The sequence below is a fragment of the Lissotriton helveticus genome, chromosome 3_2 (genome assembly GCF_964261635.1).
Source record: "Lissotriton helveticus chromosome 3_2, aLisHel1.1, whole genome shotgun sequence".
Classification (NCBI taxonomy): domain Eukaryota; kingdom Metazoa; phylum Chordata; class Amphibia; order Caudata; family Salamandridae; genus Lissotriton; species Lissotriton helveticus.
The window spans coordinates 235,221,271-235,249,199 of record NC_136062.1 but is presented as its reverse complement, the minus strand read 5'-3'; the positions used below and the strand labels follow the sequence as shown (position 1 = coordinate 235,249,199).

Below are 27,929 nucleotides of genomic sequence, written 5' to 3'. Positions count from 1 at the left end.
CCTACGAAAAGTCTTCCACTAGCTCCCTTCTACTTTAAGAAAGACCCCTGATTACTAGCCGCGGCGACTGTGGCAGTACACTACTTGTAGCAGCCAATGACACTTTGTTGTTATCCAAACTATCGAGTACCTTTGCAGGAGGAAACATCATACACCCCTGCTGAAGGTGTGCACTACCAGCAGCACCTGAGAACAGGAAAGTGAGCATCCCCTTGTACATGAATCAGAGAGGAAGCACTTTGGAGAAACAGCAGCAACACCATTGAAAGGGGAGATTATATTACTGATAGAAGTTTGATCCTGAGTGCAAACCAGAACAGGACTTAAGTCATTGGCCAAGGTGAATCTTTATAGGAACATTATTGTATTTTTAAGGTGACACTTTACAGGAACCTTGTAGTATTTCTAAAAAAAGGTTGTTGCATTTCAAAGAACATTGTTATATTTTAGAGGGAAAAATTGTGCAAGAACTTTATTGCAACCAACAACAGCAATCATTAGAGCCATAGAAACTTGAAAAGTGTTCAAGAAGAGAACAAATCATACAGGAATTCTGGGGGAAATTTGCAATGAATCGTCCAGAAAAAATCACTGATATTCTTAAAAAGAAGGCAGCTGAGAAAGAGACTTTAATCTCTGGGGTGTGTGGTTGAATGTGCGTGATTTAACAATTTAAGATGTGATATTGAACGGGTCAGAGTTTTTGCTGTTAAAGGATTGTGAGCAATTTGTAACTTATCCTTTGTCCTTGCAGCGTTTCACTTGTTGAACCAAACCATATCCAGAAATTTCCACTTTCCTACCTGGGAGTCCAGTAAGGAGTAGAATTCACCCAGATGCCTATTTGAAATTGCCTCACAAAAGATTGGAGACTATTCACCATCTTGTTGAGTAATTTTAAAAAGTCAGTAGAACTTCTTCAATTACCAGTCATCGTCTTCTCACCATAGGATCTATTCCCTGATGTCTCCACCCTTACCCCCACCTCCCCCAAAATGTTGCCACAGTCTGTATAGTTTACTAAAGAAGTCACAGTGGAACCATGCTTGTGTCTGGGCAACTTGCAAAACATTAATTTGACTTTTGTTTCCAAAGTTAGGCGAAAATTCGGCTATTTCAGGTGAGATCATAGAGGGTTCCAACAAATGTGATTCAAATTCAGTTTAGATCATTCAACAGCGAGGGAAAGGTGGGACTTGTTCTTAAACTTTATTCTGATGCTACATGCTTCTCAGGGGAACACCATAGTCAGTCTCAGCATATATCTTGGCTCAAACATGATTCACAGGACCCCGTATGATCCAGTGGTGTCTATTGCCCCGGCCTTGGAGGAGTTGTAGCAGTTATTTCTTTAGAACAAGTAGAAGGGAGATTATCTGGAAGGGTGTAAAGGACAGTTTCACTCCACGTTCCTCCATTGGCAAGTGTCCATGGGGGTCTGGGCGTTCAAGGAGATCACAACTGCAGGCAAAGAGAAAAAGAGAACAAGTTACTACATAATTTAGTACCTATGTGTACTTAGTCTTTCATGTGTCTTTGAATCTAGCAAGGGAAAGGCCATCCCAGTTATAATCTCGCAAATGCAAGACCTATTGCATTGCAAGTGCATGTTTCTACTTGATGTAGAGAAGGTGTTTGAGTTCGTAGTCTGAGAGACTCTTTTCTGTATTCTAGAGAAATATGGATTTCTCAGGCAGGGGGTTCATATATAATATGTGTCTAAACGCAGAGAAATGGCTAATTTAAAATTTGTCAAATGTAGGTACTTTTAAAGTTCAACGTGGAACTAGGCAGCGTTGCCCTCTCCAGTTTTATTTGCTCTTTATATAGAACTATTAACTATAGCTATACAAAATAATATGATTCAGCTACCACTTGCACAGGATGTCTAAGAATAAACTTTACACAGACGTTAAAATGCTGTAGCTGAGCCCTAAAAGTTGAAGTACAGGAGATAGTTTCTGACATTCTTTTAGTATATAAGACCATAGGAGGCAATAAAGCAAATAAAGCTAAGACGTGCTCCATTTTATGTAATTAGCCTATGGAAAACGGATAGCCTGCGTGACAAACTTGTTTTCATAATCAGCCATACTGGAGAATAAAGCAGAATCAAATTTAAATTGTGCCATTAACGAAGTATTTGTGTGCAATCACCATATTTTTCTGAGGCTCATGTTAACAGACCAGAGAAGTAAAATTTCCATTTTCTGTAGCTCTTCATGATTGTTGCAGCTGAAGTGCAGCTAAGGTCATTTACATCTGGAAGGTGATCAAATACTTCCTGCCCTTCGGACCCTAAACAATGAAGCAAGAGTGCAGTTCTTCGTTCTTAGCGTACCTTTCAATCACTTTTTGCCATTTCTGCCACTTTATACCAAAAAAACGGTGGTGTGGCAACATTCTGCATGCTTTCACCAAACAAGGTAAATTCTATTTAACTTATCAAAATATTAAGTGGTTAATAGTAAAACAACCAGTTAGAATGTAAAATGAACCCTCCAATCACTATGAAATATAATGTAGTAGGATCTGAAGAGAGATAGGATTCCTAATTACCAGGTTAAAATTCCAATGACACAACTGGACCAGAACTTCTTAGATGATTGCCGCAAATTGCTATTCAATATGTAACAAAATCCCAAGAAACATTAGTCTATGTGTATGGATGGGTACTTTGGCTTACAGGTTGTTGTATGTGATACAGTGGTGTACTAGCGATAGATGTAAATTTATGCTGACTTGTAAGAGAAGTGGATGTGTTACACTTGCATCTACAAAGTATTTGTAAAGGAAGATGATGTGCTACATTCTATGTCACTACTCAGCCTGCATGTAAAGTTGTCTATGGAAAGTGTAGACGGTTGACTGTGTGAGTCAGATGGAGTCTGAAGGTTGAGCAGGCAAGTCCTTGCTCCTGATAGAGTGTTCCATGTATGTTTTTTGTCTTAGAGTGGACATGAAACTAACTGAATAAATAAGCATCCAACACGAATTCGCGAGTACAGTCTCTTGATTACAAAGGAACTTACATTGCAAAAGATGCTCAAGTACAAAGTGCTCATATGGAATTCCTGGAACAGGAAATTGCTACCAGTCGGTTAGGAGGGAGAGCAGTATGACACAATACATGCATTAAACAGACAGCACTGTGAGGAAAAGGTGTCTAGTATCTTTAAGATATGTAGATGCAGGTGCTTAAGTGGGCTCCAAAAGCTTGGAATCAAATCTACCATTTTAGCTACATTTTTTGCTTCGTTTATTCAACTCCTTCGTTAACATCCAACAAGAAGGCCATTTTTCAATCTAGTCATCCTGTGCCCTAGGCACCCCCTACTTTTTGCTGATTGGTACTGGTGGTAACTGACTCTGACTGACCTGGTCTGTGCCTAACCAGGCCCAGGGCCAGTGCTATGCTGAAGACACAGGTAAAATACAGTGAAATACTTACATACACTAGGGTACACTATGGGTTAGTATACCCCTGTGATTGGCAAGACCTCCCCTATAAGGCCCTAGTACATAAAGGGCAGGGAGTTGAAACTAATTTTAAGTCATTAGTATAGCATAGGGCAGGGCAGGGCAGTTTAGGGGTTTGTTGTTTAATCCCTAGTTCTATCCAAACTGGACTACGGGAACGCCATCCTTACAGGGACGCCAAAAGCTCACCTAGCCCCTCTAAGGTCAATCCTTATCATGGCAGCTCGACTCATAACGGGGGTTAGAAGGTTTAATCACATCACACCATCCCTCCACTCCCTCATCTGGCTACCCATTGAAGGCAGATGTATCTTTGGCCTGCATCACACACAAAACCCTCCACTCACATTCCCCGAATTACCTTAAAAGCAAACTGGTCAAAGCTGGAAGATCCAGATCCCTGAGAAGTTCCAACTCACTTCTTCTCATCCTCCGAAATTCAAAAAGACAAGTCCCGATCCTTTTTTGGTAACGTACCCAGGATATGGAATTCACTTCCGATTGACCTCAGATGCAACCCCTCCTTTGTGTGCTTCAAAAGGTACCTGAAACTCATTCTCCTCAAGAAATACCTTACCGTCCCAGTCAACGAACCAAAACTCAAATAACCTACTTGACTCCCTGCTTATTAGTGGAGATTGAACTGTTTTCAACCTCGTGAGTTACCCCTCTATCCTGCACTGCATGCCTAATTATAATGTGTTGCTTATATTCTCATGCACCCTTATGTCCTGCTATGCAATGTACGACTACTTAAAATGTTTGGCTTTTATCTGTATGCATCCATCTGTCATACTATGTTATGCACCTATGTATATAAAGCGCTCTGATACCCCCGGGTCTAGCTAGCTCTATATAAATCTTATAAAATAAATAAATAAGGGGCCAGCAGCCTATTCTGCACTTGCATGTGTGCACTGCTATAGTCAGAGGTTAATTTAAAATCAACCCTGTGTTACAGGACTGCTTTTAAAATGCAAATTGAGCCCAAACTCGAAAAGCCATCAAACTAGGATTAAAGGACTCAGAAGAATGGTAATGATAAATCCAACAATATGGTATTGTTGAAATGTATTCTAAAATGTACAGACAAGAAGTTATAAGACTTTTTCTGTAAGACAAAATGCGGACCTCTATTGCTCTGCCTTGCTTGGTCAGAGATAAGTTGATTAGCCTGGCTGCTTTGAAGAGGTGATAAATGACCCCTGGGGTAAGGAAGCCTTTCTGGGAGGAGAGATTGCAGGCCATAGGAATGCCAGAGCCAGGGGGAGGGGTAGTAAACAATGCTCTTAAAAGGAAAGGAGTAGACAAGCTATAGATACCAGTTTTCATTTACACCTTTTAATCTTTAAAAGTGAATATCTCTAGTTCCCTACAGTGGATTTTTTTCGTTTTGTTGTCAGTTTAAAGATACAAATATTTCCTACTTTTATAAATTGGTGTTGGATTTTTATTGTGTGTGTGTTTGAATTATTTACTGAATTGGTGTTTTTAAATGCTTTACATACCTGTCTTTGAAGTTAAGCCTCCTTGCTCGCAGCCAAGGGTTGAGCATGGGAATAATTTTCTAAGACCTATTCTGAGCCCTATAGCATGTCAGTGGTATTATTGCCAGTGGTAAATGCATATCTGCCACTACTAATAATCCACTTTGCCCTCAAATCGAGTAAGTTATTTTACAAGATCATTATGTACTTGATGTCTTTGCTTGACTGGTCTGAAGTCTGTTCAGAATTTCCCTAAATGTCCTTGAGTCAGACTTGCATTTTCCCTTGATAAACGCAGCTATTCAAGAACTATGTTTGGAACTTTAGGGAAAATAGAACTTCATAGGTGGTGTCCTCAATTTAGAAAAATGCAGTTTTCTGTTCTTTTCCTCTGACGTGGCACAACCTAATAGTGGCTCTCTAAGACTACTTATAGCTTTACCTAGAATTATGGGGACTGAACTAAAAAATAAGGGAAATAACTTATTGGTGGGGTGCACTGCTCAGTACTAGTATAAGCACACATGAAGGCAAGCAACAATTCACTCAATGTGACTAAACCTTCCTGACGTTAGTCAAGAAAGTGAACACACCATCTGTAAGCTCTTTCCGTTAGGTATTTTGACATAAATCATATACTTGGTGGATCAATTACTCTGACCCATGTTTATGTGCTTGATTATTATTATATGTGTGCCATTCTTTAGAGCTCACTATACAACTACTCCCTATACAATTTTCGTCCCAGTTATGGTACTGTAAATACCAGTTTGGAATGAATTGTCGATGAATGTAAAATTACCAGGATAGATTCCACCTGCTCGAGTTAAGGATGCTTTTTTACAGGATCTGATTTAAAACCTTTATTTTCCTGTCATTTGAAGCACTTTATGTATAAGGAATTTGATTGGTTTAACTGGTTATTGTGTTTGTTTCAATGCTTGCAATGAACACTGCACCAAGCTCTCACTATTTCTGTTGTTTTTACAAAATGTATGATATTTGATAATAAATGCTTTAACACTTTTACATTATGGTTTGCACTTCCAATATGTACTTGATTAAGGGATACGCTGCCCCTCTACAATTACTGTAACGTTATTTTGTAGCAATAGGCACAACTAGAACATAAGGGCCACTGTTCCTAAAATGCGCTATTGTATTTGGAGAAGTCCACTGATGTTACTGTTCTTTGTTGTTAAGTACTCAGGCACCTGCCTGTACACTGGGTAGTCTTCTTTCCCACATAACACAACGGAACACAACACAACACAACACAATGTCATTAAAAGTGGAAACAAACGTAGAATCGATAAGAAGTGCCATCTCTTACACAATGGCACACTTCATTCAAGGCAAGTATTATTATGAACCCAAAACAAGGTGATCTCTCGTGTAAACTTTAAAAAAAAATGTTTAACCATATTGTATTGCCATTTATTCAGTGTTAATAGAAACATTGTTCAATTTTGAGTAGTCCCTTAACAGGCATAATTGATGATCTGCTAACACATGAGTTCTAATAATGTCCATTGGTTCATGTAACAAAACATTGCCCCCCTCCCCCCTTGAGTTGCAATTAGACAATTAGTACGTGGTAGCAGCTTACCAGCAGCTGCCCACGCATGTGGGTCTCTCTTGTAGACTTTGAGAAAGAAACCCAAAACCACATGTGCACAACGCTGCAGTGAATTAAGTAATTTAATTCGTAATTATTTTCAGTAGATTTCTACAATTTAACAGTTTCACCAAAATATATAAAACACTGGCATTTAATGATCACAGGTCCTCACCTAAATGTACAAAAATGCATTAAAGCCTGTACTTACAGTATGACCTCTTTCACAGGAAGAAAAGATCTGATCCATGTGTCCACAGTACTGCCATAGGACTCATATAGTCTAATCACCAGGGCATCAGGTCTGTCCTCGGCCTAGTAGAGAGAGTGATATTCATATCAATGCCAAGAAACAAGAGAATTGTAAGTGTAAATAGAAATCAAAGAGAAATATGATATGACAGCAGGAAAGGAAAGCCGGGTGCAAAGCAGGATCGATGTAGGAATGCTTTTGAATCATAAATGGTACACAACTTCAGGCTTTACCCTGACAATACCGCACAAATTCATTTCTGGGTGTCACAGACCCTTTTGAATTCCTTCAATGTTGTTCTTCAGGGCTAGTCTATGGGTTGGCTACCCTTTTAGAATATATGTCACCCCTTCAGTCTCGTATCTTACTGGAAATTTAAGGAGAACACTCCAGCAGAAAAATGAACTAAAACTTAAGTCAGAGACTGAATAACATGGAGGAAAGTGAGTAGATTACTTTACGACTAAACCATCACACTAGTAACCAACATTTCATATAAATAACATTGGCAACAATTGCAAGTCCTTAGTTTGAAAAAGCATTATACATATTAGCATCTTTGGAAAAATCAATCATGCCTGGTCATTATGCAACAGTACACTTCATATTTGCAATCAAAGTGGGAAAGACAATGGTTAAGTTTCTATCGGCCGCTTTAGTCAATCTCCGGCTTTAGGTGTTCATGCATTCAATCCTGTAAAACAGGGTGGGTGCTTTTTTTTGTCCATTTGCCATTTTTTTAAGTGTATATATAGAGAGGGTGGGTGACCCAATATACCTTGCGGTTTTGGGCAAATATAATAGAAAAAGGTACCTGCAAGGGGTTTATTCGCTATCTTACTTAATAAATCTATTTGGTTATATATCTGATCCAACTTAATTTAGAGTCTGTACAATTATTCAAGTCAAGTACAACAATGTTTCAAATTATTATTTCAATGACAAAATGTGTAAAAAAGAGAAGAAACTAACAGCAACACGGGAAAGATTTCATATCAAGGAATTTTCTTTATGTATTTGTAAATTAATCAAAGGGTACAAATCATTAAGATCCAATCATACAGACAAATGAACAAAGGAATAGTAAATCATCCTAATGAACATTTGAATAAAACAAGTCCAATCAAAAATAAGAAAGCAGAACACTCCTATTCAAATAATAGAGAGGGTCATATGCAATATTAATTTTAACTGTAGAGATGGACTTGATATTCGACGTTTCGGTCTTCTTATTCAATTTTGAAAACCATCTTCAGGACAATATCTATTAAAATGTGACGATGAACCCTTATTCAGGATGTAACCAACACAAGTCCTCAGACAGTGGTGAATAGTGGAGGGACACAGATTTTTCTAGTTGTCTTTTGGCACTCTGTGATTGGGGCCAAAAGCTTTACGGCGCAATGTTATTCTGGCCAAGACTTCTTCTTTGGTCAAATTTTCTTTTAACTGCGAACCAATCTTGTGTAAACGAAAGCGTTCTTCAATCTACTCTCGATCCACGCTAATCTTCGATATCCTTCCGACGCCAAACAGTGCTGTTTGGCATCGGATATATATCAGATATATAAACAAATAGATTTATTACGTCTGAGTTCTGGTAAGATAGCGAATAAAACCCTTGCAGGTACCTTTTTCTATAATTTTTTTAATTGTAGCAAGATAAACAAAACCCTACATCAAGTAGGTGTTGCATAAGGACGTCCATGTACGGAGGTCAAAAGTGGCCTGTGATCGGCTTGCAAATATAAGGGATACTATATAAGAATGTGAAAAATGAACAGGAGAGTTCCAAGATAACTTGCGACTCTGTCGCATTGCTCATTTTGTGTTTTCCAGCCCATAGTCCGGTGTTATGAGACAACTCCTGAAGTCCTAAGGGTCCTCACCCCATCCGATTCCTTTTGCCAGTTATAACTCTGTCTATAATGATAATTGCCAAGCCTCCATGGTGACAGAGAAACTGCAGGCTCATATGAAGAAAAATCGAACTTTCAATAGTCTGGGTTCATATACAATTTCAATAGATCTTGTTACCAGTTTTACCCACGTACCACTGTATCACAAAGCTCCTCTCTGTTTCCTCTTCTTTTCTAAAATTATGTACGGCCTGTGATGTCTGATCTCTTGATACTTGGTAAATTTTTTTTTTTTACATTTCCACTGCTGCCGCTCGCCACCAAGACCTAGAACACCCTGCCTCTAAACCTCAGGCAATCTGTGTGGTTGACCCGATTCAGGAAGGACGTCAACACCGGGCTCTTCGGCTAAACCTCCACACCAAGATGGATCAGCACCCCTCGCCCCAGTCAGTGCCTTGAGACCCTCACTGGTGAGTAGGCACGCTATATACACTTCTGATTGTTGATTGAAGGCAGTTTCCCACTTGTCTACATTCCCAGGCCAGCTATTTGTAATTATTGTCTGAATGTTGATTTAAAGTCAGAGATTCAAGCTGAGAAATTAGCTTTAATCTCTACAGATGAAAAGGTACACCTCAATATTGTCCTCCAAGTGGATACTTACTGCTTCATAAGTCCACTCTCGAGAAGAACAAGCATTGGCATAGCCATTAGTTCTCGCATTTGCGACCTTATAAGTGTTTAGCCATGCAGCACATTATCCTAGATGCTGCGCTGTCACAGATTGAAGACCTATACAACTGGGTCATGCAGTGTGATTCAGGAATACAGCTGCCTCAGGGAACATTTATGGACACATTATGAGGCTTTTTAATGCACAGACAGAAAGACAAGTGCATTCATGCAAGACAACAGCACTATAACATTCTGTGTGCGACTGCAACACTAGAATATAGAGCAGCCTATGAAAAAAAGCAGTGAAGTACTTTCTAATGGCGCAGACATAACATCCATCCACTCCCAGGCCTCTATTCACCAGGTGCCCTTCTCCAGAGGACATACCAACAGCAGCAAAATGCTCCTATTTGTCAGGTAGAGGTGCAATAACAGAGACAGCATTGGCATCACTTAATCTCCGCGAACCTAAAAACAAAAAAATTAACCTGACTTGTATAATGTAACTGGTGCATTTATAAAGCACTCCAATACCTTCTGGTTAGTCGAGTTTGCGCTCTATAAAATTATCCCCAGAAATTAATCTAACCTTGTATAATGTAACTATTGCTCATATAAAGAGGTCCAACACCTTTGGGTCGCATGAATTCACATTATATAATAAATGTATTACAGTCCCTGGGAAGCTGTCGTAAATGTGCATTGAAACTAGACCGCTGATAGGAGGACGACCGGAAGAGGCAGTGCAGCGACATGGTAGGAGGGGCGAATGCTGTTCCCGTTTGTCAGGTAAAGCAGATATAATGAATAAACAGGGATTGCGTCTGCATCACTTAATCTCTGCTCACCTAAAACAAAAAAATTAACATGACCTTGTGTAATGTAACTGGAGCTTTTCTGAAGCGCTTCAGTACCTTTGGGTCAGTCGAGATGGCGTTCAATAAAAATGCCCCAAGCAATTCATCTGACCCTGTGTAATATAACTAGCGCTCATGTAAAGAGCTCCAACACCTTTGGGTTGCTCGAGTTCACATTATATAATAAAAAATGTCTCATAGTCCCTGGGGGCCTGGTGTGAATGTTCTTTTAAATTACAACTCAGAGAAGGAGGACGACAGGAAAAGCCAGCAGGACAGGCATGTAACGACATGGGAGGAGGTGGGAGGGATGAATGCTGCTTCCATTTGTCAGGTAGAGCGGACATAATGAATAAAGACAGGCGGCTGCATCACTTAATCTCCGCTCACCTAAAAACTAAAAAAATTACCCTGACCTTGTGTAATGTAACTGGCGCTTTTGTAAAGCGCTTTAATACCTTTATTGTAATTCGTGCTCTATAAAAATGCCCCCAAAAATTAATATGACATTGTATAATGTAACTAGCAGTCATGTAAATCGTTCCAACACCTTTGGGTTGCTCGAGTTCACATTATATAAAAAAGCGCCAGAGAAAATGTTTATTTAGAGTGTTTTGCAAAGTGCGAACATGACCCAAGGGTATCAGAGCACTGTGCATATGATTGGTAAACATAATCTTCAGGGTGGTTTTCTTGATCTGCTCCGAATCCGTTCAGTTCCAGGTACCCAGGGGAGCAATGCCCGAGTGGGGTTCCACTAGGAAGGATGTGCTTCTGTCCCGTAAAGATAGTACTGTCATTGTAGCGCCCACTGAGCCCAAGGGTCAGGCTAACCAAGAGTTTATGAGAGGGATCTATTCATTAGGCTCTTTTTTACCTTTAAAAAAAAAACACAAAGAGTCAGTTGACCGGTTTGATCAGACTATGGGTGGTAAGGAGTTTCAATTCCTTGGTGCTGATCTAGAAAAGGAGCCACTGTAGGTTTTTTGTTTCCTGAATATAGGGGCTTCAAGCCTAAGAGAGTTTGCACTTCTGAGGAGGCGGCTGCCTCCTACGATTCCAATCTTTTCTGCCAGGTACCCTGGTTTGTTAAAATGTAAGGCTTTGTGTGCAAAGCAAGCAATTTTCAGTTGAGTTTCTGGCCTCGAGCGGGATCCAGTCTAGATACCCAAGTGAAGGTGTAATGTGGCAAAATGTCTAGTGCCTGTTACCAGCCTCACTGCTGTGTTAAGGGTAGCTTTTAGTAGAGCTGTTCTTGCCTTGGGAAGACCTGAAAGGGTTGCAGAACCGTACTCTAGTCTGGAGACCACTAATGATTGTACTGCTAGTTTGAAGTCTGGAGGTGGCAGGAATGGTTTTCCTTTCTTCAGTAGTTTGAGTGGAAATGATGCACTGCGCTTGGTTGCACTGATATGTGCTAGCATGTTCAGATTCTTGTACAGTGTTATTCCGAGGAATTTAGTGGAATCAATAATGGTAGGTTTGCAGTTGAAGGCGTCGAGGTGATTGAGTCAATCTTGAATGAGTGTGGAGCTGTTATGAGAGGAGAAAAGTAGGAATTCTGTTTTCAGAGAGTTCAGCTTGAGGTTTTGAGATAGGCAGGACTGAGTTTTGACTTGAGTGTTATTTAGTTGGATGACATCTTCTATGGAAGATATATCTTTAAGTATAATTGTGTGTCATCTGCATACATATGGAATGCAATAGTCATGAGGATTTCCGTTAGTGGTTCCATATATAGGCTTAAGAGTATGGGGAAAATAGTCTACCCTTGTGGGACTCCGCATCTCACTGGTGAGGTATCTGAGTTGCCTAGTTTGATTCGTTGTGAGTGGTTCGGTAGGAAGGATGCAAACTAGAAGAGCATTTCCCAGACAGTCCCATTCTGTTTTCTAGCAATTTTTGGTGGTTGTGGAGATTAACCGTGTCAAATGCCAATGAGGGGAATAGAAGGATAAATAGGCAGGAATCGTTGTCTAGCCTCTTAAGGGTGTCCTCCTTTATGTTGATCATTGGCTGATTCAGTGCTGTGATCTGGTCTAAACTCTGACTGAAATGTGTCGAGTAGATTGAGTTCGTTGTGCACAAATGTTTCCAACAATTTGGCCATAAAGGGGATATTTGACACTGGGTGAAAGTTGCCCAGGATTGTAGGGTCTGCTCCTACTTTTTCCAAGAGGGGTGTCACTTGCCCAGTCTTCAGGCAGTCTGGGATAATGCTTTGTTTTAACAAATATTTTATAATCTTTGTCAGTATAGGCGAGAAAAGGTGACTGCGCCCCTTTGATGTTGTGAAGGGGAGAGGGTCGTCGAAATGTGAAGTTGGTTTCATGAATGGTCCGATCTTCTAGACCATCTCCTCAGTTAGAGTGTTGAACTCTTTCCAGAATGCTTGATTTTTTGGTCTTGGACGTGTGGTTTGTTGTATGATCCTCCACTGGGGATGTAGATTCATCTTCAGAATGGTGAGTGTTGTCTATAGTGGCTCGCAATCTTTCTTTGTCAGTTACAATTTCTTTTTCGATTTCTAAAATTCTTTTTTTTTTTATTGAAAAATTTAGAGAAAGTTTCACATTTTCCACTAAGTAACTGCTGATCATGGTTACATTGTTTGGCCCGGTTTGTTGGTTGACAATTTCAAACAGTCAATTCCTTGCATTGTCGAGTTGGGATCTAAAGTACGATTCCTTTGCTTTCCAAATATGTTTTTGTAGCTGTTCCATCATTCATGTTGTTTAATTGGAAGCAATGTCAAGGGTTCCTATCTCCACTTTCGCTCAGCATGTCTAAGACTCCCCCTTTCCTCACTTAGGCTTTGATTGTTCTAAGGTTGGGAGGGTTTGATTTCTTGTCTTTTGAATCTCAGTGGGGCTACTGACTCCATTATGTTAGATATTGTTTGGTTGGTTGTAGTGCTCAGTTAATTCAAGAACATTCTGGGTTATTGCTGAAGGAGTAAGATTTTTCTTGCAAAGAGCGGTCAGTTGCACCTGGTCAATGTTTTTGGGGTCTCTAACCCAGCATTTCTGTTTGGTTTCTTGCGCTTTAGTTGTCTGTTTGTGCATATTTTGGTGGAATACAATTAAGAGATTATCCGACAAGTCATTGGGTGTGATTGAGTCAGTTGTCAGTGCTCCTTCTTTGGATATGATTAGGTAGAGTGTTGAACCTTTGTTATGTGCAGGGCTTGTACAAGATTCGGTCAACTTTTGATCAGAGAGGAATTGTTTTAGTGTAGATACCTGTGCATCGTCCTCATCATCCAGTCAAGGTTGAAGTTTCCAAGAAAATGGCAAACCTGGTTGTCGGCAAAGGTGTTAAAGGGAGTAGTTTGGAGGAACGAGTATGTCAAGCAAGGGTATGGACCACTGATTTAGCCAAGTTTCTGTCAAAAAAAGAATGTCCCATTTGTGGTGGAGGATACTTTAGGCGATTTCTGAAGGCATGTTTGATCGCTGATCTGCAGTTGAGTAGCATGCATTTTGGGGCCAGTTTTGAGAGGCACGAGGGATTAAGATTTAGAGTTAGCAGGATCTCAATTAGATTCTCATGGTTTGTTTTCTGTCATTTTTCCTGTGGCCTTTGTCTTTTCTTGAAGTCAACAGTTGTTATGTTATAGGTTGGCAGTTAAGCAGGTGATGTGTTGCCCAAGCCTTGCCCTTATCTGTGCTGAAAGGTTGAGCAGCGGAAGGTCCAGTGACTGAGGTTCGCTAAAGCAATAAGCAGCGAAGAGGAGGAGTTTGGGGTAAATCCTCATACTTTCAAGCCAGAGACAATTAAAGAGGTGATGTCTAAAACAGAGTCTGAAGCGTCTGACATTTCATTTCGGTATTTGAATGGGACAGGGAAATTAAGTGATGGGCGCTGAAGCTGAACCACTGATGCCGGGCAGACTGTGACACAAGCAGGAATCAAAGAAAAGAATTGCCCCCCAAATAAATATATCAACACAGAAGAGTAATTTTAACAGTATTTGGACGGTGCTCTGTGGGAGGAAACCAAACACAAAAAGGAGGGACACAGAGGAAGGATTAACCACTAGCGAAGCATTTTTGAAGGACAATCGGAGAGACGACATAAACAGACAATGAGCAGCTGTAAGCACACAGAGTGAATACAGCATGTCACGAAGAGACAGCACATGTGGTGCCTAGGTACGACCTAAAAATGATTTACCTCCACTGGTAGTTTTTTTCTGGAGGTATCATCTAAATACAGGCACAGAACCTTACCTGTTTTCTCAGTGTTTCATAATATCTCTATGAGTATCTTCTTGTCTAATGTAAACAAACTCTACAGAAATAAACATGTCCTTCATTTGACATTAACAACTTTTGAGATACAAAGGTTGTCTCTATGAATAGCACATAGGGTTTAAAGATGGGAAAAGTCCTTCTTATGTCAATATCTCTACAGGACAGAAGAGTTCCTATAATGGTACGTAGAATGTCGTGCTGCTTAACATTTTAACTCATGTGAGAAGAAAATGTAGATCTTTGGAACCTGATGACTTTAGAGATGAGGTGAAGTGGAACGATTCTTCTTTAAGTGAGAAAAGTTTCTAGTGGGAATATAAAACTGGTTTTGAGAACATGACTCCAATAATGAATATAAAGCATTAGAAAGGTCGGAAATGTATTTTTATGTTACTGAATCACTCTAGGCGTGATAAGGATTGAGTGCTTGCAGAACATTATGATTAGAAATGACAAGTATCTCATTCAATAAAGCAGTGAGTCTAAGGATGTATGAGTGTGCACTGTGAAATCAAATAAGATAAACAGAGTTTCCTTGCAGAGTATGATAACTCGTTATGAGAAGAGTAACACCTTGTGTAACAAAATATTTATAGAGATCAAAAGCTTCCTTGTGAAGCAATATGATTTTACAAACAAGAGAAAGGCTACCCTATGCGTCACTTTTTTCACAGATAGCATAAATTACTGAAAAATAAAATCTTATTAGATGGGGAAAATTACTTCTTCTTAAATAGAGCTTTGAAAATTGATATTTTAAGAACCTCGTAAAGACACAAAATGTATCTCTTTGTGAAACCTAACCACTATGCATGTGCACATATGACATGCCAATGGAATTGTAAGAGATTTGTAGGGGTGAGAGCCATTTTGTGGAAGCGAAGGAAACTTGCAGTATTAACATAATTTGCCTCTTTTGTAATCTTAAAAACACGAAGGGAATATCTAAAATGTACTAGGCACATACAGTTTCAAAAGAACTTACCTGCTTGATGGTCTCTAAGATAATGGCTGGTGATTGCACAGAGAATGCACTCCAGGTTTTCTGTTCTGCAGAGGCACTTGCAACGGTGAGAAGAGGAAAATTCATATTGTATGCATTCTGAATCACACCAGCTTCCTGGAATGAACCTACAAATGAGTACAGTGAGAATTAAAGTTTACTAGAGTTGGCTACCACTTAATGAAATAAGGAATACACAGAAGAGTAAGAGTTCCTCTAACCCCATAATGTGAGTGACTGTACAGCTATACTCAGAGCTTCTGCTATCTCATAATTCGGATATCTCTTGTTATCGCTCCCATAGAGATAGCTAAATCAGAAGGGCGTGCCACTGCATGCATCTCTTCCATCGTAATTTTCAGAGCCCCTCTTCTTTGCATATTGTTTGAATACAATCTTTATCCCATCCACGTTGGAGCTCCATTTGTTGCACAATGCTAAAGGGCATTCCCTAGGTATAGTTTTCTCTTTCCTATACTGACAGTGGGCTGTGGCCATGACTCAGTTAAACAATTACACTACTGCCCACTGAGCAGGGCTGCTTTCAACAAGTACAGCTAGTGCTCCAAGATTCCCCACACAAGAAGAGACTCTGTCCACTCTTTCTTGATAAAGCACCCTCTGTCCCAAAGTGTGTGTGTATGAGGAGGGTAGGTGGGGGGTGAATCAATTAATTTACTACTAGCAATCACACTGTGGCAGCAGTCATGTGTACAAGAATAATGGGCACGTTAACAGCTTTGCTTCTGAAGTTTCAGCACTGAAAAACCACTCTACCTGAACAATAAGCCCATGAGACTCACCGACATGTGGCATCACTGCATAGGAGAACTGGTGAATTCCCATATCCGCTGTTGCATCAGGAAGCTTTGGTGCTCTCAGTCTGAATAAAAGGTTTAAAGATGTACTTAGAGATCATTTCATCCTTATGGCACCTTGCTTACACCGAATATAATTTTACACTATTTCAATTATCTAACCACAAGACTAGCATTGTTTTTCTCATGGAGAAACAGTCAGGCAAACAAGAGACCTTAAGGAAACATAAAACCCTGATTCTCCAGTTTGTATATTTGAATAAAAGCCTTCTGCTCTTAACAATGTTTTGTTGTTGATTACAGCTGTTAATGCACATTTCTAATGCTCGGACAAAAAACCCCAGTCCATCTTGCAATTTTACTTTACAGCTGTGTTAGACATGTAAGCCTTAGGGTGGTCTTTCCCCAGACTTGTTGCCTTAATCCTGCTGTTTTTGCTGAATTTGTTTTTATGGCTTTAGGACCCTATGCACTTTACCATTGCCAACGAGTGCAAAATTGCTTGCGATCTCTCTTTTAAACATGGTGAAATTGGCAAATCCCCAATTGGCACATTTAATTTACATTGAAGTCTCTAGAAATGTTTTATTACCTATACCCAGGACCTGTAAAGTAAATGATACTAGTGGGCCTGCAACACTTATTGTGCCCCCCCCCACTTAAGTAGCTCTTTAAGCATGTCTCAGGCCTGCCGTTGAAGCATGTGGGTGCAGTTTTAAACTACCATTTTAACCTCGAAAAATAAACCCTTTTACTTGTCCTAAACCTCCCTTTTAAATGCATAGAAGTCACCCTAGGGTGGGCTCTACACAGCAAAAAAGGGCAGGCTGCAGAGTGATTAAAAACTGGACACGTACATTAAAGTTTTACATGTCCTTTCTTTTTTCACTATTGTGAAGCCTACTTCTCCCATAGGATAACATTGGGTTACCTTATTACATTTAATAAGGGGTAACTTTCAATCTGGAACAACTAGGAATATCGAGTTTGGCATCTAAAGAATATAATATAAAACCGTCTTTAATGGTAAAGTTGGATTTCAAGTCACAATTCTGAAAATGCCGCTTTTAGAAAGTTAACACAAGGAGATGATGGACGGAGCGCTGAAACTTTTCAGACACTCCACCCAGTCACAGATCTGGGTTGAATCCATCATTCTTTAGCTCGCTTCGCCACCTTACTTTTAGAAAGTTGCCATTTTTTTGTCCTAACACATGACTAAGTGTAGCTGTCAGTGTATCTCTGTGTATTACTCCCAGACACTGAGACAAAGGGGGAAGAGGTGTTGGAAGGATGGGCCATCTCTGACTTGATAGGGGGGAGGAGCTGTCACCTACCACACCTACACATCACAAAGGATCTGCCTCAGCACACTGACAATGGGCTTCACAATCTTTTATGCCTCCAGTCAAGCTGGCCACCATGAATAAATGAATAAATATTGGATCCTCAGACCCAACTCTTCAGTACACCTCTGGACCTTTGGAAGAAGGAATGCTGAGCTGCTCTGCTGCACAGACTGCTACTCTGCAGGCCTGCTGCTTGACTGAAACGTGCTGACCCTTAAACCCACGACCACTAGAGTGACTCCAATCACTTGTTGGCTGGCCTCCTGATCAAAATCCTCAGGGACAAAAAAGGCTCCAACCACCTTGAACCCTACACCTGCACTCTACCTGTTGCAAGTCCCCCCCGCAAGGGGCTCTACCTCAGTACTAGACCCTTGGAAGTGGGCCTGAAGGTGCTCCGCCTGCCCAGTTGAAAATGTAGCAGAACAGATGAAGTCCGGTACATCGCCTCTCAGATCCGCATCAGAACCACTCAAGCATGATGCATCCCCGCCGCAGGACCTCATAACTCCTCAAAACCTCTGCTACACAACACATCCTCTACCTCACATCCCAGACCCGCAGCTCTTCAGAACCGTAGCGGAGGATCTGGATTGCAGCCCTGCAGCTCCTCAGAACCGCCACACAACTCATCCTCGACGAGGGATCTCGCAACTCTCCACAACCAGGATTTAAGGTACTTTGTTCAGCGGGCCTAACTTTGTCCATGTATCCAGCCAGGCTCCATTGGGGTTGGCCTGAACTTGTGACTTTGCCCCGGTCTGACACGACCCAGATAGCCACAGTTAGTGGTTTGTGCTTCAAGGCACTATTTTTACCTAAATCTTTAAAATGGCCTATCTCCGGTTGTACTAATTTCATCTCACCCCTCAACCCGTAACCAAATTTCGTAGAATCTTTCACAGGAATAGTGTCATAAGATTAACCTATTTGTGCAAAAAAATAGAAGCAGAGTGCAGAAGCCATTACACACAATACCTCTATTAGGGAAGGAGTTAACATGCTTTACACAGTCTAGCCATCCAATATTTGGCTTGCAACAGTACAAGTTGCTTGTCTTTGCAGTACTGCTTATGGTTTAAAGGTGACGCACTATAACGTCCCTGAAACTTACAATGCACAAGGACAGAGACGCCACCTTAGGTTGTGTTTTACCCAACAGGCGAATATACAGAGGAACGTGAGAAGCAGTAGAAAGTCTGTATATTGTGGATGATATAGGCTAGTGTGGAAGTGCGTATGTAAAGAGTGATCTGTTGCACCCGGGAAAGTGGTAGGGCCCATAGAAATCTACAGCACCAAAAGCGGCAAACAGATTTTTACAGGTAAGCCACTTTTTCTGTATGCTGCAAATGCTTCTGTAGATCACATGCTCTGCATAGACTACCAAGCAGTACCAAAAAGCTCTAAAGCGGTGGCTTGGAGGCAGAACTGAAACAAGCTTGGAATAGGGATTTAAGGAATGTTTGTACTATCTACAATTCCGGACAGGCTTGATTATCTATATAGTAATGCTCTGCAAGAGGACAAGGTAGTGATCTTACATATGTCTGCTAATAGAATATTACCTAGGAATTACTTGTTTCTAGTGGAATGTGCTGTTGGCAGTGCTTAATTTCACTCAGTGGTTGCCATTGGGGCCAACCGGCACTAATTTGTGGGGGATAGGCACTTATTTGAACTCATTAGTCTTTGACGCAGAGCAACAGAGAGAAAACACTAAAGGAAGGTCAAATGAGGACGAGAAAAAGAGAAGCACAGTAACCAAGAAAGGAAACAAGAATGAAAAAGAACATGCAATAAGATGAGATAAAGGTGCAGAGAGTGTATGTGATAGATAAATGAGGGATGAGGTGAGATCAAGGCTACGCAGTCTTGGGATTTGGCACCGCTGAAATTTGATAGCCGTAGGCTTCTTAGCAAAACTTTGGACACCAGCACTTATTCTTTTACAAATAAAGTACTGCCCGTCGGCGTGCTGTGCAATGTACATTTGGCTTTAGTATAACACAACTGAATGCATATGACAAACCATAAAGGAAGACTTGGTTGAGCCAAAGCAACAAGTAATTGCTTTGTTTTTCTAATATCCAAACAAATAAGGAAGAATGAGAGGAAACAACATTTGCTAATATTTCCTCCCTAAATAGACAATCTTCACACAAATAGAGATAAAGGTAGCTAGTAATTGCAGTTATCAAGGTGTGTGTCAGAATCTCTTTTGGGAAGATTTTATAACTAAGTGTAAGTTCGTGTTCATTTCTACAGGTAAATCCTGTGCAATACAAGCAAATATCCGTTGCATGGTTTTTTTTGTCTTTTCTGTCCACCCATTATTTTTTACTTCTCCAATGTAAGTCACAGCAGAAGAAATAGGGATCTTACAGTCCTGAGGAAGACCTCTTAACCCTTATAGGCAATGGTATTAGGCCAAATCGTGTTAGTTGACATCACAGAACGGAAGGATAAAAGGTTTCTGTAAATATTTTCGTCTCAATTTTTTTATCTTGACAGAATATCAGAGAATAAAATATCGAATTAGTTAAATCTACATAATTTGATATGCACTTGCCTTACAAAATAATTCTGATCCCCATATATAGTATCAAGAGCTCCCTTACTATTTCTAGTTGAACCCATCCAGGATATGATATCTGTCGGCATAAAGATGGGCCCAATGATGAAGCATGCCACAAACTGATGTTGAGGGTTGTTTTATCTTCCTAGAGGGATTCTGACACACACCATAATAACAACAATTATTGGTAACCTTTATCTGACTTTACCTTTTGTGTGTTGTTTGTTTTTCTCCTTTCAAGCCATTGCTTGTGTGCCCTCCAATTTCTTTCATAGAGATCTTTTTTGTGGCTATTTCCTCTCTCCGGGGGTCAGTGAACCTAAAGCTTTTTCTTTAGAAGAACTATTCATGCAGGTACATACAAATAGATTCATTTTACGCACCCTCCCTCGTTGCTGAACATATCCACTGCTGATCTTACCACCCAAGAAATTATTGGGCCATCTCTCTGTCCCCTCAGCCATCTAAAACGTTGGAGAAATGCAGGGTAAAGGTTTCTGCACCGCCTCGCCTCTATTTGCTCCAGAGAATCCCACACTAAGCTGATGATCAATCCGGTGGTCTTTGGTGCAATGCAATCTATAAGCATATAGTTTTTTTAGGGTCCAGCTGATAAAGTCTCTCCTTCTTTTTCTAAGGCTGAGGAAAGGCAAAGCAAATAAGAAGAGTGATGCATTGTCCAAAAGCAGTAACAACCGTAGGTAAAAAGACCGCCTTGGACCACAGTACCACTTTGTCTGTGAAAAAGGTGGCCTAACTAGGCTGCACCAAGAGAGCTTAGAGTTCTTTCACAAAACGAATGAGTTGCAACCAGAAACACAGTGTTCAGTATCACATGTAGTGGACACCTGTGCGTGGGTTCCAATGGCGAGCACATTAGGAAAGTAAGGTCCCACTGTGACATCACAGGTGGTTTTGGAGAAAATAAATACATCAGACATTTTAAAAAACTCATTGCCTGCCGGCGCTGGCGTCCCTGCAGGGGTTCCGCGGCTGGGACGCCATTGGCATATCGGCGTTGGGCCACGTCATGAAGGGCACGACTCTCAAGTCGTTCCAAGCACTGAGAGAAGAATATGACATGCCTAAAACTCAATTTTTTAAGTACCTGCAACTCCGGCACGCCCTGTCCCCCTCCTTGGTAGGCCTAGACTCGCTGCCCGAATTTAGTCCCCTTGAGGCCAAGGTGTTTATGGGAGAATTGGAGGAGAAGAAAATATCTAATATATACCAGACTCTAGTTACGCATTGCTCTTCTTCATTGGATAAATTGCGATCTGTGTGGGAGGGAGACATAGGTGCCTTGGCGGAAGACGACTGGAGGGAGGCCCTGGAGGCACCGAGAGGGGCGGCAATAGCAGTGCGCCTGCGCTACATCCAATTTAAGTATCTACATAGAGCCTACTACACTAGAGACCGACTGTGGAGGGCTGGTTTGATTGCCTCCCCTGAGTGCTTGCGATGTGGGCGTGCAGTGGGCACATTCATACATACGGTGTGATCGTGTGAGAAGCTGTCGAGGTTCTGGATAGGAATATGGGATTGCTTGTCGGAGGTGTTGGGCTGGGACCTTCCCCGCTCGCCGCAGCTGGGTCTTCTTCATGTCATGGAACAGGTTGGAGGAAATATATACAAACGCCATCTGCTGGTCCTGGGTCTTACGGTGGCCAAAAGAGATGTAGCGCGGGCCTGGAAGGACCCTAGGGCTCCATTGATAGAGGTGTGGAAGAAGGGCTTGGACTTTTGTATGGGACTGGAGCGCCCGATCTTTGAGGCCAGGGGCTGTCCCCGTAAACATTTCAAAATATGGAAGCGGTGGGCGGACTATAGAGGGCTGTGGCTGGAACCTCCGGCACAACAGGATGCTGGTGTGGAACAATTGCTCGTTGAACCTGGGTAAAAAGGGGTACACGCGGCTTTTGGCTTGATAAGTTTTACTTCTGGACCATGTCGACACTGTGTGGGGCTGGGGGTGGGATCCGGGGAGGTGGGCGAGGGGGAGGGAGTTTGGGTTTGTCCTTTTGTATCAAAATGCTGATTGAATTGAATATATGTGATGGCTCAATATTTGCTTACTGGCCCTTCGGTTCCTGGGGGGCAGTGTCCTTTATGTGATTCTTCAACAATATAATAAAACTTGTTCTGAAAATAAAAATCTCATTGCAATATGTAATTGAAACAGCTGCTCCGCTAAACATTGACATATAACATTTAGTAGGGCCCCAATGCAAGCCCTTGCAGGGCCAGAGTTACAACGAACAACATGCCAGGCTACAAACCTGTCACAGCGACCTGCCTAGACATACTTAGTACAAGGACTGGGGACTGCAGAACAGATACATGAAAGTAGGAGCCCTGCAGGTCCACAGTCACCAGTATCATGAATTTGTGCTTCTACAAGCAGGCTTTTAGAGGGATGACATCTAAAATGTCCTTGTGTCTGTCTTCGGCACTAGGAAAAAGTTGGAGTAACAGTCAGTCCCCATTTCCTGGGCAAAAACATGCTATATGGCTCCTTTTGCCAAAAGAGTCTGCAAAATAGGGCATATTCTCGGTGGACGATCTGGAGGACCCACCTGTTGTATGGTACGTTTTGCCACCCCTCGAGGAAATATCTCTGAAAAGATGGTCATGTGCCACGGAGGATGCTTGAGTGATGGGGACTAAGAGGCTTGCGTCCCCTGATTGCTTGGGTGTGGTCTGTTTGATCCCAGCAACCCAAAAGGACTGGGGTACCTAATTTGAAGATGGTGTGTCAGGGCATGAGCGTTATGCCAACCATCTTTAGTAGCTTTGAACAGGGTAGAACTGTTGAAGATACTGTCTTGCAGGGGTAGGAAGGACTATGGAATGCACCAGCTTCCTTTAAAAGGCTCCAACATTGAATTTCACCTCTTGCTAAACACGCAAGATCCAACAAACGACATGTCCATTAAAGAAGCTTCTGTGTCTCTAGAGAAGCCTGCGGATCTTATTCAAATGTGCCACTGAAGATGGATTCTGCTTATAGTCAGATAGGACTTTAGGAACAGATTTGTCCTTCTGTGTCGATGTAGAATGGAAGTTGGCTTCAGTGTGTTCAGGTGGACCCGGAGGCAGGGTCCAGAGGCACAGACTGTGCCAAGGGCAAATTCATCGGCAGTAACACAACTGGAGACCTCTGCTGACCTTTGGGGCCAGAAGACATGCCAGAGGTAGCAGGAACTGTGCCACAAATTCACAACATGGCTTCTCTAAAGGCCTCAATTTGTTGCAACTTCACTGATGGATCCAGAAAACTTGGGTGCACCAAGATCAGCAGAGTAATCAGCTGTTCGACGGGGGACAGAAAGTGAAACAGCAAGGCACCCTCTCGTCCTTGTGACTTTCAGGTTGAAAGTTGCTGGATATGGACGAATACCAGTTGGCCTTCTTGAGCTCCCACTTCGATTTTGTCTTTTTGGAATACTTGAATCTCAACAAAGTCCTGTCTCTGGAATTTTCATGAAAGCAGGAAGGAGTCCAAACTTAACTTCAAGTGGGACTTCCAAGGCTTCTTTCGATGCCTGGCGACGAGCAGCTTCACTCTTCCGGATTGCTTTTGGATTGATGAGGGCACACTCCTCACAGGACCTGCACTGTTATAGAGTCATGCATTGATCCCAAACAACAGAGACCAATGTTGTGGGGATCTGTCACAGATATCTGTTTGTGAAAGTCTCTGCACGGCTTAAACTCTGTGGTTTTAGGAGGTAACAAACTTCCACTGCACACTTGAAAAAAGTAATTTTAATGAAAAAAACCTCATCAATTGACTAGGAAAAAGTTGGGTGTGAGCTCTAAATTCACGCATGAAGATGCAGAAAGAAAGAAACTGACATTAGCGCAAAGAAGTGGCCCTTATATATGGCTCAGTTTGTCACTTCCGGGGCGGTTACTAAGTCGGCAGAGAGTCGCGTGAGGCCACCTACCGGCATGCAGGAGTAATGCTCTTTAAATTATCCTGATCCAGTCTTGTGCCTGGGAAACTCTAAAGGGGAGGAATCTGGGCTAGAAGTATTGATCAGAAAAAAACAATATGAGGTGGAGCATTTGTCTTGGTGCATTGACAGTTTCAGAGGGAGGTATTTTCAAGTGAACTCAACATCGAAAGCACTTCATGAAAAACACAACGTGCAACCTTCACATTTTAGAAGAGAAAAATGGGAGATTCAAAAAAATAATTGAGAGAATGCATTTCCACCGTTGACTTCTATTGCAAGATAGATAATTTCAGGCCAACCTAGTCGGTTCTATGGACATATATGGAGATGACAGGAGTGTGTAATGCATGTGATGTAATATAGCACATGCTGCAAATCTAATGTTACAGGTCAAACCCTTTTTTGCACTGCATGGGATGTTCTACTGAGCGGAATGCCTGGCTTCAATGAGGTACTCTGCAGTAAACTCTAAAGAAAAGGAAAATGCTACTTATCAGTATGCATCTGTTCTTCGCATGTAGAGCTGCAGATTTCTACACTTTGCATTAGATTGCCACCTGGTGTTGGGCTTGGATGATTGCATGTTGTTGTCTTCTTGGAAGAAGTCTTTGTAGTCACGAGATAGGCGACTCCTCCCTGGGACAATAGTGCGCATGGGCATCGGTTCCATTCTTAGATTATTTTTCGCCATGATGGGAAATGATGGAGTTAGTAGAAATAAAGAAAGGTTGTCCATGTGTGTATATCTATTTAAGATAAAAAACTGTAACAGATACAGGTCCCGGGGAGGCGGGAGGGTGTGTAGAAATCTGCAGGTCTACATGCCAAGAACAGATGCATACTGGTAAGTAGCATTTTCCGTTCGAGGCATATGAGCTGCAGATTCTACACTTTGCATCGATTGTGCAGCAGTATCTCCCCTAGCGGTGTTCACCTGTTTCTGTTGCAGTAGTTTGAAAGAGAGGTTTGAGGACAGCTTGGCCTACTGCAGCTTGCTGCTTAGATTGCACATCAACACAATAGTGTTTAGTGAAGGTGTGTGTTATAGACCATGTTGTTTCCTTGCAGAAAGCCATGGTGGCTCCTAGTTTGCGTGTGGAGTGCGCTCTAGGAGGAACTGTTAATGCGCGTTTTGCCTTGTGATAGCATATTTGTATACATTTAACAATCCACCTTGCAATTCCTGGGGTTGCCTTTATGTGGTGGAGAGAAAGCTACAAATAGTTGCTTTGTTTTGAGAAAGGATTTGGGCCTATCGATGTAATAGAGAAGAGCTCTTTTGACATCTAGTGTGTGTAGAGCTCTCTCTGCTACGGAGTCTGGGTTTTGAAAAAACACTGGTAACTCTACAGATTGGGTTAGATGAAAAGGAGTAATTACTTTAGGAAGGAATTTAGGTTTAGTCCTTAGAACCACTTTGTTACGGTGTAATTGTAAAAATGGTTCTTGTATAGTGAAAGCTTGCATCTCACTTACTCTCCTAATAGAGGTAATAGCAATGAGGAAAGCTGTTTTCCATGTGAGAAATTGCAGTTCACATTTATGTAAAGGTTCAAAAGGGGGCCCCATGAGCCTAGTAAGAACAATGTTTAGGTTCCACCCGGGAGAGGGTGGTAACCTAGGAGAAATAATTCTTTTTAATCCTTCCATAAAAGCTTTTATTGCTGGTACTCTAAACAACTACATATGTTGTCTGTTTTGTAGATATGCCGCAATGGCTGCAAGATGGAAAAGTATAGATGAATATGCCAGATTACATCTCTGTAAATGGAGAAGGTAACAGATAATATTTTGGATGGAAGCATCTAAAGGATCAATTTGATTATTGGTGCAGTAAGTGGCAAATCTTTTCCATTTAGCAGCATAGCAAGCTATAGTAGTAGGTCTTTTGGCTTCTTTAATGATATTCATACAGTCTGGTGGCAGGTTAAGGTAACCAAACTCTAAGACTTCAGGAGCCAGATCACCAGATTCAGTTGACCTGGATCTGGATGCCTGATGTCTCCATGGTTCTGCGTTAGCATGGATGGTGTCAGAGACAGTTTTTGGTGTGGAACTAGAGAGAGTTCCAGTAGAGTGGTGAACCACGGTTGGCGTGCCTATGTGGGAGCTACCAGGATTAGTTTGAGGGACTGTTGTCTGAGCTTGCATACTACTAGTGGTATTAGTGGGTTTGGCGGAAAAGCGTACGCAAATCTGCCTGACCAATTTATCCATATCGCATTGCCCTTGGACAGCGGGTGTGGAAACCTGGCGGCGAAGGTTGGGCATTTTGCGTTTGCGTGTGAGGCAAACAGGTCTATGTGTGGATGACCCCACTTGTAAAAGAATGGTTGAAGAACTTGCAGATGTAGGTCCCATTTGTGAATCTCTTGTGTCAGTCCACTTAACAGATCGGCTATCTGATTGTGAACTCCTGGAAGGTGTACTGCAAGCAGATATATGTTTTGTGGAATGGCCCATCTCCAAATGTTTTGTGCGAGCTGGGACAGCTGCAGGGAATGTGTGCCTCCTTGTTTTTGTATGTAGTACGTGGCTGTCATGTTGTAGGTCCGGATTAAGACAGCTTTGTTCCGTATGTGCACTTGGAAGGACTTTAGTGCTAAGAAAATTGCTAGCAACTCTAGGTGATTGATGTGAAGCACCTTTTGTTGAGCGGTTCATCTTCCCTGAGTTGTGTGGTGGAGCAGATGTGCTCCCCATCCTGTCAGGGATACATCCGTTGTCAGTACGTTCTGTGGAACAGGTTCGAGGAACGGCCGCCCTTTGGATAAGATTTTGGTGTTCAACCACTGCAGAGAGCGATGTGTGTGGCTGTCCACCAATACCAGGTCTGTCAGTTGTCCTTGTGCCAGATTCCACTGATGAGCTAGACATTCCTGGAATGGGCGCATTTGCAGTCTTGCATATGGTACAATAAAAATGCAAGATGCCATCATGCCTATTAATTGCATGAACACTCTGGCTGGGAGAGAGTGTTGGTTTTGAAACCTTGTAACTAAAGCTTGAATGCTCTGTATCCTGGCTGGACTGGGATAAGCTAGAGCTGTATTGGTGTTTATGGTAGCCCCTAGGTATTGATGTACATGAGAGGGCTGTAGATGTGACTTGCTGTGGTTTATTGTAAACCCCAAGTTGTGCAGTGTCTGAATTGTTTGAGATGTGTGTTGAACACACTGGTTGAATGACTTGGCTTTTATGAGCCAATCGTCTAAGTATGGGTAGACATGGATATGTTGTCTTCTGAGATGTGCGGCTACTACTGCTAGGCACTTTGTGAACACTCGTGGTGCGATTGTGACCCCTAATGGGGTCACAATTGATAGTGTTGTCCTTGTAGCACAAACCTGAGATACTTCCTGTGAGAAGGATGAATGTGAAAGTAGACGTCTTTGAGGTCTAGTGTAGTGAGTAAATCGACTTGTTGCAACAATGGGAGCACTTGTTGTAAAGTGGTCATGTGAAAATGATCTGAGTGTATATACAGATTGAGAGGCCTTAAGTCTAGAATTGGCCTTAGTGTCCCATCCTTTTTGGGTATTAGGAAGTAGAGTGAGTACACCCCTGTTCCTTGATGTTGCAATGGAACTAACTTTTTTGCATCTTTTTGCAGCATTGAGAGAACCTCTTGTTCGAGCAGCGTCAGATGTTCTGTGGGCATTGGATGCTGTCTGGGTGGTATATTTGGAGGGGTAGCTGTAAGCTCTAGGCAGTAACCATACTGTATAATC

General features: G+C 41.7%; 1 protein-coding gene across 3 annotated transcripts in view; it reads right to left on the bottom strand.

The window, feature by feature from the left end:
- Nucleotides 1-444: 444 nt before the first annotated feature.
- MAN2C1 (mannosidase alpha class 2C member 1) overlaps nucleotides 445-27,929 on the bottom strand; it is a 389,693-nt gene continuing 362,208 nt past the window's right edge. For all 3 annotated transcript variants that reach the window (XM_078685096.1, XM_078685097.1, XM_078685098.1), the window contains 4 exons: nucleotides 16,295-16,374; nucleotides 15,474-15,619; nucleotides 6,797-6,900; nucleotides 445-1,461 (listed from right to left, as the gene is read on the bottom strand). In XM_078685096.1, the coding sequence (XP_078541222.1) occupies nucleotides 1,344-1,461; nucleotides 6,797-6,900; nucleotides 15,474-15,619; nucleotides 16,295-16,374 (448 nt within the window). In that variant the 3' untranslated portion in view covers nucleotides 445-1,343. The remainder of the gene's footprint in view (nucleotides 1,462-6,796; nucleotides 6,901-15,473; nucleotides 15,620-16,294; nucleotides 16,375-27,929) is intronic.